Source organism: Microtus ochrogaster, chromosome 7, assembly GCF_000317375.1.
Source record: "Microtus ochrogaster isolate Prairie Vole_2 chromosome 7, MicOch1.0, whole genome shotgun sequence".
NCBI lineage: Eukaryota > Metazoa > Chordata > Mammalia > Rodentia > Cricetidae > Microtus > Microtus ochrogaster.
The window spans coordinates 62,445,687-62,463,013 of NC_022014.1; the positions used below are offsets into that span (position 1 = coordinate 62,445,687).

The 17,327-nt window shown below is 36.7% G+C and overlaps 1 protein-coding gene across 1 annotated transcript in view; it reads right to left on the reverse strand.

Moving 5' to 3' along the window:
* Positions 1-2,724: 2,724 nt before the first annotated feature.
* Positions 2,725-17,327, reverse strand: part of Med13 (mediator complex subunit 13) — an 88,388-nt gene continuing 73,785 nt past the window's right edge. The window contains exons 21-29 of the mRNA XM_013347545.2: positions 16,488-16,679; positions 16,120-16,343; positions 12,883-13,025; positions 12,170-12,328; positions 11,873-12,058; positions 9,234-9,382; positions 7,996-8,169; positions 4,874-4,974; positions 2,725-2,857 (exon numbers count right to left, since the gene is read on the reverse strand). Of these exons, the coding sequence (XP_013202999.1) occupies positions 2,725-2,857; positions 4,874-4,974; positions 7,996-8,169; positions 9,234-9,382; positions 11,873-12,058; positions 12,170-12,328; positions 12,883-13,025; positions 16,120-16,343; positions 16,488-16,679 (1,461 nt within the window). The remainder of the gene's footprint in view (positions 2,858-4,873; positions 4,975-7,995; positions 8,170-9,233; positions 9,383-11,872; positions 12,059-12,169; positions 12,329-12,882; positions 13,026-16,119; positions 16,344-16,487; positions 16,680-17,327) is intronic.

A 17,327-nucleotide genomic window follows, 5' to 3' on the forward strand; every position in this document is an offset into this window, starting at 1 on the left:
TAATTCACAGTCCTGATAACTGAATGGCTTGCATAAGAAAGGTATGGCTAGATGTTTCAGACTGGCTGGAAGCAGACATTATATAACTAATCTTTTAAAATGCTAACATACGGAACTTCACCTGCTTCATACTGAATAACTGCACACAAAACAGGCATTAGCATTGAAATGAGGAAATCAAGGTTTGGGAACTCACTGGGAAAAATTGTAACAATTTTGCTTACCTACTCAAAACGATTACCCATGCTTGTCTGTGACAGTACATTAGTAAGTTAAATCTATCATCTTGCACAAAAGGCTTCATTTCTTCTTCTAATGGCTATTTAGCAACTTCCTATTTGAGCAAGAACTGGTGTGTGAAGGGGAGAAAAAAAACCTTATGAATAAATTCTGTATATCTGGGATTAGATCCTGATTGCCAGGTAAGAAGAACTGTGTGTGGGATTCCTGCTTATGGCTACATGAAAGAGACTGCTAGGGAATACTCTTGTTACGTCTATTTTCAAACTGAGGTGTGGTTATCAGAGGTTAGTAATTGTAAATTGGGATTATAGTCTTCTATTTTCTTGAATCATTATTGAGCTAATAAAATAACAAGGATGGTTTATAAATAGAAATTCCAAATAAGCATCTTTTATCTCAAATCAAGTTCCTCCCACCAAGAAAATACAGAACAAAATATGTCAACACAATTCGTGGTGGTATTAGCATAATTTAAAAACAGACGTGATCTTTAAATTTAATATCAAAATATGCTCAACATTTGGATCGCTCTATTAAGGTTGAAGGAATAAATTTGAAAACTTGTTACTTTGTGTTTCTTTATAGAAAAACAAGAGTTGCTAATGTTTTCATTTACCCAATTTAAAGAAAATACACTGTAAGAAAATGTTTTTATACTAAATAATATTAAATGCATACTATTTACAAAACAGGTTTCAGTTTAAAAAAAACATACTGAATTATTGAGTTTGTAAATACAACCGATTTTGTCCTTGTTGACAATTAATGAATATACAAGTAGGAATTTTGAAAGACTGCTTCCAAAAAAGATAGGTAGACTTGGCGACTGTGAATTCAAGTCAGTGATGCAGGCAGAAGACTAACTGGGCTCTTGTGAGCAGCACTGTAGAAGGATTATTTGAGGGGTAAAGCCTGCGTAAAAGCAGTTATCTTGGCATGTGCAAACAAGAAGGGGGAACGTTGTATTGAAGGAAGGGGTGAATTAAAGTCCCTAAAATTCAAGTCCCTTCTTTAGGGAGGTGAGAACCTCCTTGGCATATGCCCTACCATAATTTGAGCTGTGTCATAGAAAAGTACAGACTCTGGTGTTTGGGACTCCCATCTCCCATTTCAAAAGAAAATTCAATAAATAAAAAAGTCAAAGGGAAACAGTTTAGAAAATGGTTCTTTCACTAGTGGAACAGAGTCTGAATACCAGAATTCACTGAGGATCTATTTACACCACAGTTTGATTGCACACACACTCACACTTTCACACCCATACATATGCATACTCTCACACACATTCCCAATCTTTAATTTAAAAAAAAAAAGTAAAACAATCAAGAGTGACTGCCCTTAAAATAATTTGTAAAATGCCTAGAGCTGGGCTAAATTTCAACCTTATAACAGATCCTGCAGATAAATTTCATAATTAGTTATATCCCCATGCCTAAATGTGCCACTGTGAAAACTGAAAAAAATTTAAGCATGTAACATTAAACACCAAAATTAGTTTAAGCATTCAGTAGCAAATTTTTTTTCTTTTTTGTAAAACTAAGTTTCTTTCACTGGAAATGGCCTGAAATATTAGTCATAGCCCTAAACCATAGTACAAAATATAACTGAAGATTTCTCATTTTATACTAAGTTAATCCACCTAACAATATCACGTATGTGTATTGCCATCATGTTATTCTGCAAATGTGTGATATATAAAATGCTGTAAGACCGGTACCTTTTCAATTTATAAACACAGTGAACTTCATTACTGTACATGTACTCTGCAACTACAGCTTAGCTGTAAATCTTCCACACACAATGGTATGGACATTATCCCTCTATCCCTGTTAAACTGTACATTGAGACAATACAAATTTACTGTCCGACCCACCCCCTTACAAAAAAATAATACTCTAAAAGCAACCCTACTGCAACTTTTTAATTAAGACGATTACATATATTTTAGACCAATTGCTTTAAAGCAAGAAGGCAGTATAAACCTTCTAGGAAAATTTTTATAAAAGAGGTTAAGAAATATAAGACAATTTATACATTTAAAAACTTACAATAAATAAGAGATGCAGGCATTTTTTGAATACTAGATACTATATCCAATACAAGAACACCTTGATGTTCTAAAGCCATATGTTGAAATTCATTGTTCCTCATGTTTCCTCTCCATGCTTTTAATATTCTTTAACATGAACGGGTACTATGGCTCATTACTTTTCACAAATACTGTGACTGGAAAAAAAAGGTTAATTTTTGCTACGAAAATGTTATAATACGTTTTCAATAATCAGTCATCACCCTAAAGAGCTCAGTATAGTCAATGAAAAATAGGGTTATAGCCCCGCCCCCAAAGTCAAAACAATATTTGTTGAAGTAATAAGAATTAGACCCCATCACAAATGACTTCCACTGAGAACTGTAACTTAATCCTGCAGCAAAATATCCTTTCTTCCTGTTCTTTCCTTGCGCAATTCCATCAAACGAAGATCACAGCATATTCATGATAAAGTTATATAACTGATTCAGCACCACAAAATGAATTGGGAGACACGAGCGTCTGTCTTGGATTGCAGGGTCACAGGTTAGCCATGAGAGTGCATTGTACTGTTCCAAAACAAACCTGAAAAGCAAATAAACTGTAAATCCATCTATTTCAACAAAGACATTAGCAACACTCTTATGATTCAAAGTGCTGGTGGGTGTGCGCATATGACAAGATATTGCCATGCATGCCACTCTGGCTTCTAACTTAATCATGAGGCCAAGGCTAGATTTAAAACTCTTGGTCCCCCTGCCTCTGCCACATAAGTACTATGACTACATCAGTACCACAACCACAAAACCTCTCTTTCTTTGCTAAGAATTTCACACTGTGACCCAGGCTAGCCTCAAACTCAGGGCAAGCCTTTTGTTCTGGCTTCCTGGGTGGCATCACACCTGGCTAAAGTCACTGTATTTGTTGTTTTGTTCCATTTCTTGTGTGGTTTTTTGTTTGTTTGTTTTTTAAGCTGGGCTAGTCTCAAACTTGTGGTAATTCGCTTTTCTTATCCTCCCAAATCCTGATATTATAGGTATGAATCACCAAATACAGATAAAGACATCTTTTAAAAAGGAATAGTCAAGTTTGATTTAGCAGCACGTGCCTTTAATCCTGGCACCCAAGACACTAGGCTGATGAATCTCTGTCCAAGGCCAGCCTATTCTCTATGAGCTCCAGGCCAATCAGAAACGTCTCAAAAAGGGGGAGGGGGGAAGAGCAATAAGCTGAGTGCAGTGCAGTGGGAGAAGCAGGTACAGTTCTGTAAATTCAAGAACAGCCTGGTTCCAGGGAGCCCAAAACAACACAGTGAAACCCTGTCTCAAAAACACACGCCGTTAATCCCAGCACTCAGGAGGCAGAGGCAGAGGGAGAAGCAGGTGGATCTCTGTGAGTTTGAGGCCAGCCTGGTCTACTGAGAGAATTCTAGGACAGGCTTCAAAGCTATATAGAGAAACCCTTGTCTCAAAAAATAAAATAAAAAATAAATAAAACAAAACAATAAAAGTAAAATAGTAAGGAATGACATAACTAACTTCATCACATAGCAAGTTTGAAACTAGCCTGGGATACATAAAACCCTTTTTCAAAAATTAAGGGGAGAAATGTATTCATGTTAGAAAATGACTTATTCTGGGAGCTGGAGAGATAGCTCAGCAGTTAAGAGTACTGGCTATTCTTCCAGAGGACCAGGGTTCAATTCCCAACACCCACATGGCAGTTCACAACCTTCTGTAACTCCAGTTCCAGGGGACCAACACCCATGGCAAAATACCAAAGCAAACAAACAAACAAACAAGAAAAGCACAGCACACATTCCCAGTAAATTTACCAGCCCAAACATAAGAGTAATGCAGTAGGGATCAGTGCTTAAGAGCATTCATCGCTTTTCCAGAGGACCATAGTTCAATTCCTAGTACCCAACATGGCTGCTAACAGGTCTGTAACTCCAGTTCCTGGGAATCTGGTGCCCTCTCCTGGCCTCTATTGGCACTGCATGTATAAGGTGCACAGACATGCAAGCAGGCAAACTACCCAAAATAAAAATAAAATAGTTTTTTGTTGTTGTTGTTGTTGTTTTTTTTTGAGACAGGGTTTCTCTGTGGTTTTGGAGCCTGTCCTGGAACTAGCTCTTGTAGACCAGGCTGGAATAAAATAGTTTTTAAGAAGTAATATTCAGGGGCTGGAGAGATGGCTCAGTGGTTAAGAGCATTGCCTGCTCTTCCAAAGGTCCTGAGTTCAATTCCCAGCAACCACATGGTGGCTCACAACCATCTGTAGTGACGTCTGGTGCCCTCTTCTGGCCGGCAGACATACAGACAGAATATTGTATACATAATAAATAAATAAATATAAAAAGATATATAAATTAAAAAAAAAGAAGTAATATTCAATGAGGTTTTAGCTCAGAGGTAGATCATGAGTGGATAGAAAAAAACGTAAGTCCCAAACACAAAACCATCTAAAAGAAAATTCATCCAGGGATTCAAAACTAAAAAGCTGTCAACTTTTACCCAATAGAATAAAAATATTTAATAATAAACATTCTTATTTTACCCAAACTAAAACAGAGAGCAGGCAATGTTCCAAGAGCTGTACCTGAGGACATCTGAAGTCTGATTTGAGTCAAGTGGGTGGGAGTGTTTACTGTGAAGCAGTTCGTCAGATTGCACTGAAGGCACGTGGAGGTGCAAAGAGGCCTAAAAAGGTAAGGTAACAATCAGTCAGCCATGTGGGAAATCAGTTATTTAGTTTCAATGTGCTCTCCCACTCTATTGTCCTTGATGAAGGGTTTTGATGGAAACATTAAGGTGCAAAACTTACATTGGGTCTCTCTACAATTTTTGCTTTAACTTCTTTTAGTACCATATAGCAATCCCTAAAGACAGATAAAGGGAGGGAGGGAGGGAGGGAGAAGCTTTCTAGTTATCTTCTAATTTCACAGACTTTAGACTATGCAGCTATACTTGGATACTAAGCACTAAAAAGAAGCCAAGGGAGTAACCCTGGACAATATTTTACTTAGGAAGTTGTGATTTTAACAAAGCTTCCACTGGATGAACACTTTACAATCAAAACAATGAATACATACTTGCTTGCCCAATGCATTTCTTAGCAGAGGTTTCTAACAATTGCACACACATTTAGGTATAGCAGTGAGTAGTGGGCAGAAGGAATGTGGTACTATTCTTCACATTCATACAGTGAAATCAGTCATCTAGTGTGTACATCGTATGCAGTATTAACACTATGACAAAGTGGTAGTGTTCACCACAATCCTTCACAAGCTTTCTTCATGCTATAAAGATACTTCTTTATATTGATCTGTGTTCTCCATCACAACAGCATACATGTATACAAGCTCATATACAGTATATTCAGGAATATAATCAAAATATGTATGTTTGAATTGTCTATAAATTCTTGGTCTATAAATTATTAGCAAGTCTCACTCGGCAGATCACTACAGAGTAAATGGATGTTGATAATTCTTATAATAAAACTACTTTTAAGCATCTACAGAACCCACTGACTTCTCACGCACAAAGAAATATACCAAGTGGTTTTATTGATTACAGTACAGAATTAAAATGAGATATACGAAAAACATATATGTTTAAGTTATGCCTTACCTGCGATTCAGAACCAGAAGTCCTAATCTTGTTACACTGTATCTGAGGGTGAATGCTCACTTTACACTATCCTCTCTGCAAATAAATATTGAGTAGAAAAGAATCTGGATAGTCCCTTGGACTTTTCATAATAAGTGTTTACTAAACAAAATGTGCCCTGAATCTCTTAGGTCATGAACTACAAATAGGTATTATACTAAATTTGGAAATAAGCAGGGTCATTTATTGCTATTTTGAAAACTTTTAGTGTGCACACAGGCTCTGTGACTACATGTGGGAGGAGACAGAAAGTACAGCACTTCCCAAAGGACCAAGGAGGCTCCAAACACTACTATACTGCAGAAAAGCCCCTGGAAGATGTTCATGTAATGAGACAGGATAGAGCAATAAACATCTGGAAGAGGAATAAAAGTCACAGAATAAACTAACATTTTATTAATAGTCAATTAAAGGGCAAGGATAGGTCAGAATACTTGCCAGACATTTACTGTCTGGGCAAGGGAAGGAGAGCTACAGATTCAGTTATTGTAATCTTTATGAATGTGCTACATAAATCCATTGTTTAATCTCAAATGCTTTGACACAATGGGATATGGGCCTAAGGTAACAAGATTTGACTGGCATAAATGATCTAAGAAATTTCTATGCTCAGCAACTACTAAAATATTATCTCAAAAATGGTAGCATACAATCTGACCTGAAATGTGAAGAGCCCACAGTGATTTTTACATTGTGTGAGGCAGATCTTCATTTACTATTTTTGAGCAGTAATAGCAATGATAACAATCAACCACAAAGAGCTTTCATATCTCATTTTCCTTCCCCATCTTATAACACATAAGATGGACACTGGAAAAGTAACTATCAATAGGTCTGAGAGTATCACTTCTTAAAAACTCCTCACCAGTTTTTCATTTACGTTTTGTACCACTGGCTTATAAACCAGGCTGACCTCCAATTCCTAGGGAGTCTTCCTGACTCCGCCTCCCATGTCATAAGATTGTAAGTCACAATGCTTATTATTATTATTATTATTATTGTATGCTTGTTTCTGGGACAGGGAACTCCCTATATATACCAGCCTTGTGCTTAAGGACATCCTCCTGCCTCTGGCTACTGGATGCTGAGATTAAAGGCATTGTTATCACACTCATTCTACTCAATGGTAATTTATACAAGGAAAACTTTTTAGAATAGGTTAAAGTATAAAAAAGATTGCTAAATTTAAAAAAAAATTTATTTATTTATTTATTATGTATACAATATTCTGTCTGTGTGTATGTCTGCATACCAGAAGAGGGCACCAGACCCCATTACAGATGGTTGTGAGCCACCGTGTGGTTGCTGGAAATTGAACTCAGGACCTTTGGAAGAGCAGGCAATGCTCTTAACCTCTGAGCCATCTCACCAGCCCCAAAATTTTTTAATTCTCAAAATAATGAAATGTAATAGAAATGCAGTATCATGCTATTCAAATAACATAATTATCATTAAAAGATCCAGGTTTCACTCTAGATGTCTACTACAAATGTGTGACTTTAGATAAGTGAGTTTCCTGAATTAGAGTATGTTCAGCTGGAGAATAAGACTAGAAGACACTGTGATGTTTATCAGCTCTAAACGTTCACATTGCAGCTGAAAATAGAACTTCAAACCAAGAGTTCCAGAAGTCTGACTTAAGAATAATGTTTAAACTTAATATAAATTTTATAATTACTTGTTTCATATTAGATAATTATTTTTTATGAGATCATATAAAGAAATACATACAACAATGTATTTAAGAGCCGAGCGGTGGTGGCGCACGCCTTTAATCCCAGCAGTCGGGAGGCAGAGGCAGACGGATCTCTGTGAGTTCGAGACCAGCCTGGTCTACTGGTCTACAAGAGCTAGTTTCAGGATAGGCTCCAAAACCCTGTCTCGAAAAACCAAAAAATAAAAAAAAAAACAAAAACAAAAACACCCACAATGTATTTAGGAACTTGGAATTCAGATGAACTATAAAACTTTAAAATGTCACTTCAATAGTTCTCAGGACTAAAACTATCAATAAAAATTAATTAGGAATTGCCACAGAAATAGTAATACCTTAAGAAAAAGGGGACATTGATATTGTGCTTGAGGACATGCTGACCAGAACCAGTCAGGTAGTGGACCCGCTTTGGCAGTTGATACAAAGTATCCAAGGGCCAATGGTTGCTGAAGAATATTAGTTACTTCATCATGAGATTCTGTTGAAAGTAGCCGATCAGTACCCTGACCCTTAGAAAGACAAGAATATTAGTTCATTCAGTATATCCAGATAAAGAACGTAAGTACAAAATGACTTAGAACAATTAATATAATTATTGCAATAAACCACAAAACACTAAAACTTAAATGGTGATAGGCCAATAATCTCTACTGCTGAGAGGCTGAAGCAGGAGGATCAAAGTTCAAGAATTGAACTACAAAGTAAGTTTAAGGCTAACCTGAACAACTTATCTAGATCATCTAAAAATTTGAGGATTGAGGATGTGAATCCATAGCAGCTCATGTGTGAGGTCAAATTTAGGCCCAATAGTTAAATTAGTAATACCATAAAAACAGTATATTATGAAACAGCAAAACAAAATGAGTATGTCTAAGGTCAAAGTGAGTACAAAACACAAATCACTCACTGTAACTGCTATTTCCTAATAGTTCAACTAATTCCTCAACCCCAAAGCAAAAGACAAATTCAACTTGCTTTGCTCCTCTAGCATTATCTATAAAATGTCATTAATTTCAATAATGTTTTGGAAGGCATTATGGCAATACAGACTATTGTTCATTCCGTTTTAATTGGTCAACAAATTTCTCAACATTATTTTAAGAAAACAGACAAAAGGAAATTAATTCATAATGAAACTATTCATTATATCAGTGCTTTTTAAGCACCAGAAATTGTACCCCCTTTTTATTATTTCTTTGAGAATTTCCTATAATGTATTTTGATCATAGGATTATGGTTACTTTTAATGTTAGGGGGGAAAAAAGAGAAACAAACATATTGGTATGATGCCTACACAGTGGAGGCTCAAACCCCCAAAACAAACAAGAGACTATAAGCAGCATACGCCTTTGAGACAGAAGTAGGGAAATCATGGCCCTCCCCCCCCAAAAGAATATTAATAGCTAAACAAAAGTGCATAAGCTCAGTTGATCTCATCTCTTTGCGAATTTTAAAGGGAAAAATGGTGTTCTAGTTCATATAATGATGGATGGATGGATGGATGGATGGATGGATGGATGGATGGATGGATGGATGGCATTTGCATACACTAAAACTTTTTTAGCATAATTACCTTGCCAGCATCACCTCCATGGGGGTAATGAGAACCTGGAGAATGTACAGGAGATGTAGTTGGAGATGCAGGAAGGATATTAATGATATCAGGATCAAGATCATCTCCTGTGTCTAATAAATCAAAGATACCCATTGCATCTGCTCCATCTGTACAGAGAAAAGAAATTAATATTTTATTTTCTGTATACCATGATCATTCACAGTAAAATATTGTAATAAATTTTAACCAAAGTGGGACTGGCAAAGCATGTTGGCACATGCCTATAATCCCACCACTTAGAAGACTAAGTGATAAGGACTGCTATGGCTTGGACAGCCAGCCTAGGCTATACAAGCAGTGATAACCAGTCTCAAAACAACAACTGGGGAATGCTGATGCACACCTTTCGTCTCAACACACAGAGGCAGTGGCAAGAGGATTTCTGTGAGCTCCAGCCTAGCCAGTGCTATATAGTAAGACCCTGAAAAACATCTTAAAGTAAAATGGGTTAATATAACCAACATTTACTAAAGCATCAATCAATTAATTGTGTGCCACGTATTGTGCTGACAGTCATACAAAGGATCTTGCAGTATTGATCAATCTAAAAGACATATGAAGAGATTAATCTACTGGTCCCTGTGATTATAGGGGGTCACACAAATAACAGGCAAGCACTATACCACTGATAGGAAGGAGAGAGTAGAGTAGAAGCTAAAGAGCATAGGCTTTGTAATCTTTGTACAAACTATCCGCTAGAAGCTGGCAAATGCAAGGAAACAGATTTATCTAAGACTCTAGAAGGAATCAACCTTAAGACACCTTGATATTAACCCACGGAGAATGATTGAGCATTATAACAAATTCATGTTTTTTTTTTAAATATTTATTTATTTATTTTTTGGTTTTTCGAGACAGGGTTTCTCTGAGGCTTTGAAGCCTGTCCTAGAACTCGCTCTGTAGACCAGGTTGGTCTTGAACTCACAGAGATCCGCCTGCCTCTGCCTCCCGAGTGCTGGGATTAAAGGCGTGCGCCACCACCGCACAGCAAATTCATGTTCTTTTAAAACACTAATATGTTATAGAAACAACGGGTAATAAAACCAACATAACATTAAGAAATATAAATGTGTTTTAAATGGTACTATTCATTATCAAATAAATATTTAAGTTATTACATAATAAAGTGATAAACTATGCCAGGCAGAGGTGGCACATGCCTTTAATCCCACCACTCAGGAGGCAGAGGCAGGTGAATCTCTGTGAGTTTGGGGCTAGTCTGGTCTTCTGGGCAGCCAGAACTACAAGGAGAAACCCTATCTCAAGGAAAGAAAAACAGAGCAAATAAACTGCATGTGTATTGCCGGGTGGTGGTAGTGCACACCTTTAATCCCAGCATTTGGAAAGCAGAGGCTGGTGGATCTCGGTGAATTTGAGGCCAGACTAGTCTTCTGAGTGAGTAACAGAACAGCCAGGGATACACGAGAAACCCTGTCTCAAAAAAGAAAAATAAAAGCAGAACAAAACAAAACAGTATGTATATTTTTCAAAAGTAATTTAGAGTAACAATAAACACTATTATTAGTCTCTTCTATTAAATACAACCTAAAAGGTTCACTAAGTTCCATCTCTATTCTAGCAATTTATACAAAGCATTGTTCCCGCAAACTGATACATAAAGGACTATGAATAAGGCTCAGTGTAGAAACAGTTTGCCTAACATGCAGAAAGCCCTAAATCAAGCTCCAGTATTGTTTTGAGGGAGGGAGGGAGGGAAGGAGAGGGAAAACATTGTGGGTATGGGTGTATGAAGAGAGATTTTTTTTTATATATATGTATTATATATGACTGGTAAAGTTTATGTACAAGTAGCTCGAAACAACAGCATAAATATACAAAAATTTTAAGATCAATCAAAATAAATAAAATCAAAATAAAATTTACAGAATTCATATCAATGACCAATTCTGATACAATAATATAAAATGGTGAGGTCATTTCCTGGAGCCACCTACACCATGCACTTATTAGAATAAAACAAAACAAATTTTTTCATTTATGTTTGGGAGTCAAAATTCTTAGTGATCTGTTTCCTTGTCTTTTCCGGAGACTTGAACTTAGGCACTGGGTCGCAGACTTCTCTCCGAATTTGCATCCTTTTCTTGCATCAAATAGCTTTTTCCTCTTGTGTATATATAAAGCTTTCTCTTTGCTACCTTGTTATGAGATATGTTTTATTGCTTTTTAAGTCCCATCTGCATAGTATACAATAAAACTTTCCATCTCAATGGTCTTAACAAATCTTTAAAACTCTTTTTTCTTATGAAGGTAAATGTCAGGGCATGCTATTCAGCCTACTTAAATTGTCAATATTTAAAAAAAAAAATACTCGGAGTCCAGGCATAATGATGTGTGCCTGTAGTCCCAGCTACTTGGGAGACTGAAACAGGAGGGTGGCTTAAGCATGGGAAAAACAACAATAAAACAGCCAGAGTTGTACATGCCTATAAGTCCAGCACTTTCAGACTGAATCAAGAGGATTGCTGAGAGCTCAAGACCAAACCTGGGCTAAATAGAAAGCAGCAGGCCAGACAGGGATACATAGCAAGATATTTCAAAACAAATAAAATAGAATTTCGAAGGCTCCATTAACTTACCATTGTTGGGATTGAAAGCTAAATCCAAATTTTCAGTGGTATAAGTAGCTGAAGCTACTTGCACAGAAGCAGAAGTGGGAAACACAAGTATATGAGTACATGATGTATCTTGTGGAGTATTTAGCTGAGGCGTCTGCATATTTAGAGTGGTGCTTCTTCCAAAAACAGAACCAGTTGACACAGAATCTGAAGAGAGATGCATTTTTCCTTTTTTCGTAAGTGAAGACTTATGTAACACTTAAAAACTTAAAGAATACAATGAATAATGAAATCTGGCATATACTGAAGTGAACTAACCTGGCATGATAACAAAAGATCCTTGGGGTTCCATTGCAACCAAACAAGCACTAAGGATGCTGGGAGAGTCTGCAGCAGATATGCCACACATCCTACACATGTCTTTGAGCCTTTTGCTAAGAGACTGCAAGTTTCGACGACTCAGCAAACAACTCCAATCTGCAGGTATCAACGGGGGCAAAAGGAAACAGTATTAGAACAAAGTGCTCTGTTATACTAGTTACCCAAGATTACAATGAAAGAAATGCATAGCAACACTTAAATTAGCATATTTCTAATAAAGAAATTATCAAAGCTAAAACTCTTATAGTGGTTCCTGACATTTCTTATCCCTTTACCTCCAGTAAGTATCACACACAAGCCATTACATATTTACATGACTTTATATACATGCTCCTTCTTACACGCAATGTTTTACTGATAACTTTTAGCATTTTAAAAGAAGATGTTTTTATTTTATGTGTGAGTTTTGCCTGTACGCTACATGTGTACAGTGCCGGCAGAGATAAAAAAGGGCACCAGACCCCTGAAGTGCAGATATTGTGAGCCTCCAGGTTGAGTGCTGAGAATCCAACTTGGGTCTGCTGGAAGAGCTCTTAACTGTTGCGAACTTTAGCATTTTATTCAATGTATTACATAATATGTTCTGAACCAAATACACATCACCATAAAACAAAGTTAAAAAAAATAAATTGGATAAAAATAAAATTTACCTTTCAATTCTCCATGTCCAATCCTACCAAGGCGACCAATTACTACTCTCCATGGTAAGGAACTCATCTGAATAAGTCCTAAGCACCACTCCCAAAGTTTTTGTAGACCAAACCTTCTGGCAGAACCCTTTTTCCGACGAGCCCTATTGAATGAAATCTTTGTAAATATTTCTAAAATTAACATAATGAAATTCTGAGGGTTCAAATATGTGACAAACTGGTTCATCAATTTAATTTTATCCTGTTTTATTGACTGGTACCAGGGTATATAAACTGGTACCAGGTATCATATTGTATATGATATGCCTATACTTCCATTACAGGGTTATATCCCCACTTCCTGGTCCTTTACTTAATTTAAATCCTTCAAACCTTTATAAAAACCAAGTCCTGATACACACATATTTGCCATTCAAGTTCCTAAGTTTTTGATATGAGATCTCTTTAGGTTGCCCAAAATGGTTTCCTAAATTCAAATAATCCATCCTCCTGGCTTAGCTCCCTGAGTTGGAGGAAACACTGGTATATGATATCATATGCAGCTTCAAATTTATGGATTATTTTGTTATTCTTACTATTTTACAATACACATTAGGGACCTGAAGAGATAGCTAATTTGATATAACATGCTTTCCTGACAAGCATCAGGACTTGAATTCAATTCCCTAAACCTAAGGAAATAAATGTGTAGTGTTAATCTCAGAGCTGAGGAAGCAGACAGGTGAATCCTAGGAGCACACTAGCCAGTCATCTAGTCTACTTGGCAAAGTTCAGGCTGTCTAGCCAGTCTCAAAGAAGGAGAAGGTTGGATGGAGAGCACCTGAAGATTGGCAGTTAAGGTTGTCCTCTGACCTCCACAAACACACATAAATAAATTCTCAAAATATATTTGAAGGGCTGGAAAGATGGCTCAGCAGTTAAGAGCATTAGCTGTTCTTCCAGAGGACTCGGGTTCAATTCCCAACATCCACACAGCAGCTCACAACTGTCTATAACTCCAGTTCCAGGGAATCTGACACCTTCACACACATGAACAACGAACGCCATGAACAAGAACTAGAAAATATGATGAGTTGTCCAATTTTGGCCAACAATTTGTACTAAACGAATTTCCATACCTTACAAGAGTAACCCTGTCTCAAAAATCCAAGGAAAAAAAAAAAAAGTAAAGAATACCCAACACAAACTACATTTCTCAGCCCAAATAACATTTTTGTATGTTTCTAATACATGTCCTTTATTAGGTAGGCAAGTGTGTAACACAAGCACTTTGCAAATGAGCAATATCAGCTAACATTTATTTATATATGTTACAAATATATGGCAGAGCCACTGTGCAAGCAATACTCACTTCATCCTAACAATCTGATGAGACAGATAAAACTATTTGACAGATATTATAAATAAATAAGCCGTAGCTCAGCTGCCTAAATTTCCCAATACCATAGACCAGCAAGAAACCAGGAAGGAGTTACATTTCGAGACAGGTCTCATTATATCTTATTAGAATTATTTTAATTTGTGCAGGAGGAAGCATATTCCACGGCCCAGGCATAAAGATCAGAGAACAACTTTTGGGAGTTGGCTCTCTCCATCATTTGAGTCCCAGGGGTCAAATCCATATTGTCAGGTTTGGAGGCAAGCATCTTTTACCCACTGAGCCATCTTGCCTACCCCACCAAATCTTAATCATTGTTCCACTTCTACTTTTTTCAAAGATTTATTTTATTTTATGCATATGATTGTTTTGCTTACACATATGTATATGCACCACATGTAGGCCTGATCTCCAGAGACCAGAATAAAAGATTAGATTCCTTGGAACCAGAATTATAGATGATTGTGAACCACCATGTAGGTGCCAGGAATGGAACCCAGTCCTCTACAAAAGCAGCTAGTACTTTGGTCAGAAGGTAGTTTATTTCTACCTTTTGATCAAAGAAGTAAAATGACAACCAAAGCCTGATTATGGTGGTATCCGTTTTCTTCCTTCAGATAAAACATTCTTTCCAAATTATCATGACTAATGCAAATATATCACCAAAAAACAAAACAAAACACCTTCCTGGACCTGGGGGGAGCAGGGAGTACCTTGGACTTTCCATAGGGTAGAGAACCCTGACTGCTCCTTGGACTGGAGAGGGAAGTGGGAGGAGGTGGAAATTTTCAATAAAAAATAAGTTTAAAAAAAAAAAAAGAAAAAAGAAAGCAAAAACCAAACAACAGTGTACAGCTTATGTTACAAGCAGTATTTATTTGTTTATTGGGTTTTTGAGACGTATTTTCTCTGTGTAAACCTGGCTGTCCTGGAATTAACTCCATAGACCACGACGGCCTTGAACTCAAGAGATCCGCCCGCCTCTGCCTTTGAAGTGCTGGAATTAAAGGTGTGTGCCACCACCGCCCAGATCCACTTTTATGAGTAGGAGGGCTTTCAATAATATTTAAAAATATTTTAAGTGAGCTGGAGAGATGGCTCAGAGGTTAAGAGAACTGGCGGCTCTTCTAGAGGACCTGGGTTCAATTCCCAAAACCTACATGGCAGCTAGCAAATGTCTGAAACTCCAGTTCCAGGGCTTCTAACACCTTTGTACAGACACACATGCAGGGAAAACACCAGTGCACATAAAATAAAAATTTTAAAAATAGTTTTAAATTATATGTATTAGGGGGTATGTACACATGAGCACAGGAGCCTGCGGAAGCCAGAGTTAACAGGTATTGTGAACCAAGAACTAACTCTAGCCCTCTGGGGAAAGTAGCAAACACTCTTAACTGTTATACCATCTCTCAGTCCCTATAATATTTCAAATTCTTTATCTAAAATCACTGTCATAAGCTTTATAACATAAAAGTTAGGGATTTTTAGGACATAAAAATTAGATTAAAAAAATCAGTGTAACAAATTAATTAAGGGGAGACAGCATTTGTTTATGAGATATAATCTCACTAAGCAGCCCTGCCTGGCCTCAAACTCAGAGATTCACCTGACTCTATCTCTCAATGCTGGGATTAAAGACTTGAGACAACATGCCTGACCAGAATTGTTTTTAATTATCTCAATTATACAATAAAAGTACTAACTATAAAAATATACCCAGAATCTCAACAATTACTATCAAAATGTATATAAGCTTCAAATGGTTACCTACTGAGTATGAGACACTGTGCGTTGTACCTGTGCACATATACTAACATTTCAAATTGAGATAATCATATTTCAGGAACTATAAGTACCTATTTGGAACATCGATGTTAATAATACAAGTTTCTAGAAGCTCTCCATATAGATCTGTGCAAGACGCAAGAATCCACCTTTGATCATGTGATAAACAGTAGCCCACAAAAAGAACATTGTATTTCTGTCCAGCTTCTCCAAATGTCTCTCCTAGCTCTGTCTGTTTGTCCTTCACAGGAGCCAGAATAAAAGGTGGTGTATAAAGTCGAATACATTCTGGTCTCTGTTTAAAAAAAAAAAAAAAAAAAAAAAAGTCATCTTACAACTAGAAATGAGAATAAAACAAAGCATTATTATTTAGTTTTATATAAAATCTTAAAATCTAAGTCATCTTAATAATTTCATTCATGGAAAACATAATACTTACATCAGGACTTTTAAGAGCAGTTTCCAGAGCTAAGCCTGGACCAAACCCAGTCAGTGTTTTTACATTGGTTGATGTTGGAAGTGGTCTCCGGCACTGAGTAAAGGCCGAAAAAGCCAGAGATTTTAAATGCTGGGTGTAGATTTGTCTGTCTTCATGTTTCACGGGTTGTAATAGGTATTGACAAGGAACAATCTACGGATAAAGTGAGTATTACAAACATTAAAAGAGTAACTTGCAACATAGTAAAAGAAATCCCTTCAGACAAAACTTCAGCAGCATATAATTGACTATAAAAAACTACAGTTTCTATCATACAGGGTTTCTACTTTTTATGGTATGTGCATGAGTGTTCTGCCTGCATATATGTATATATACCTTATACATTATTATTAGCAGAAACCAGACAAGAACATTGGGTCCACCAAGACTGGAGTTATGGATAGCTGTTAGCTGCTATATGAGTGTTTGAAATAAAATACTGGGATTAGAGAGATGGCTCAGGGGCTAAAAACACTGGCTGCTCTTGACAAGGACCTGGGTCCAATTTCCAGGACCTACATGATGGCTCACAAACATCTATAACTTCAGTTTCAGAGGATCCAAAGCCCTCTTCTGGCCTCTGTGGCACCAGGCATATGATATAATACATACACAAAAGCAAACTGACAAATAATAAAAAATAAAAATAAATAAACCTTTAAAAAAATAGAAAAAAAGAAATTGAAAACTGGTCTTCTGAAGAGCGGTCAGTACCCTAACACTGAGCCACCTCTTGCACCACTATTATTTAGAATTTTTTTTTTTTTTGTTTTTCAAGACAGGGTTTCTCTGTGGTTTTGG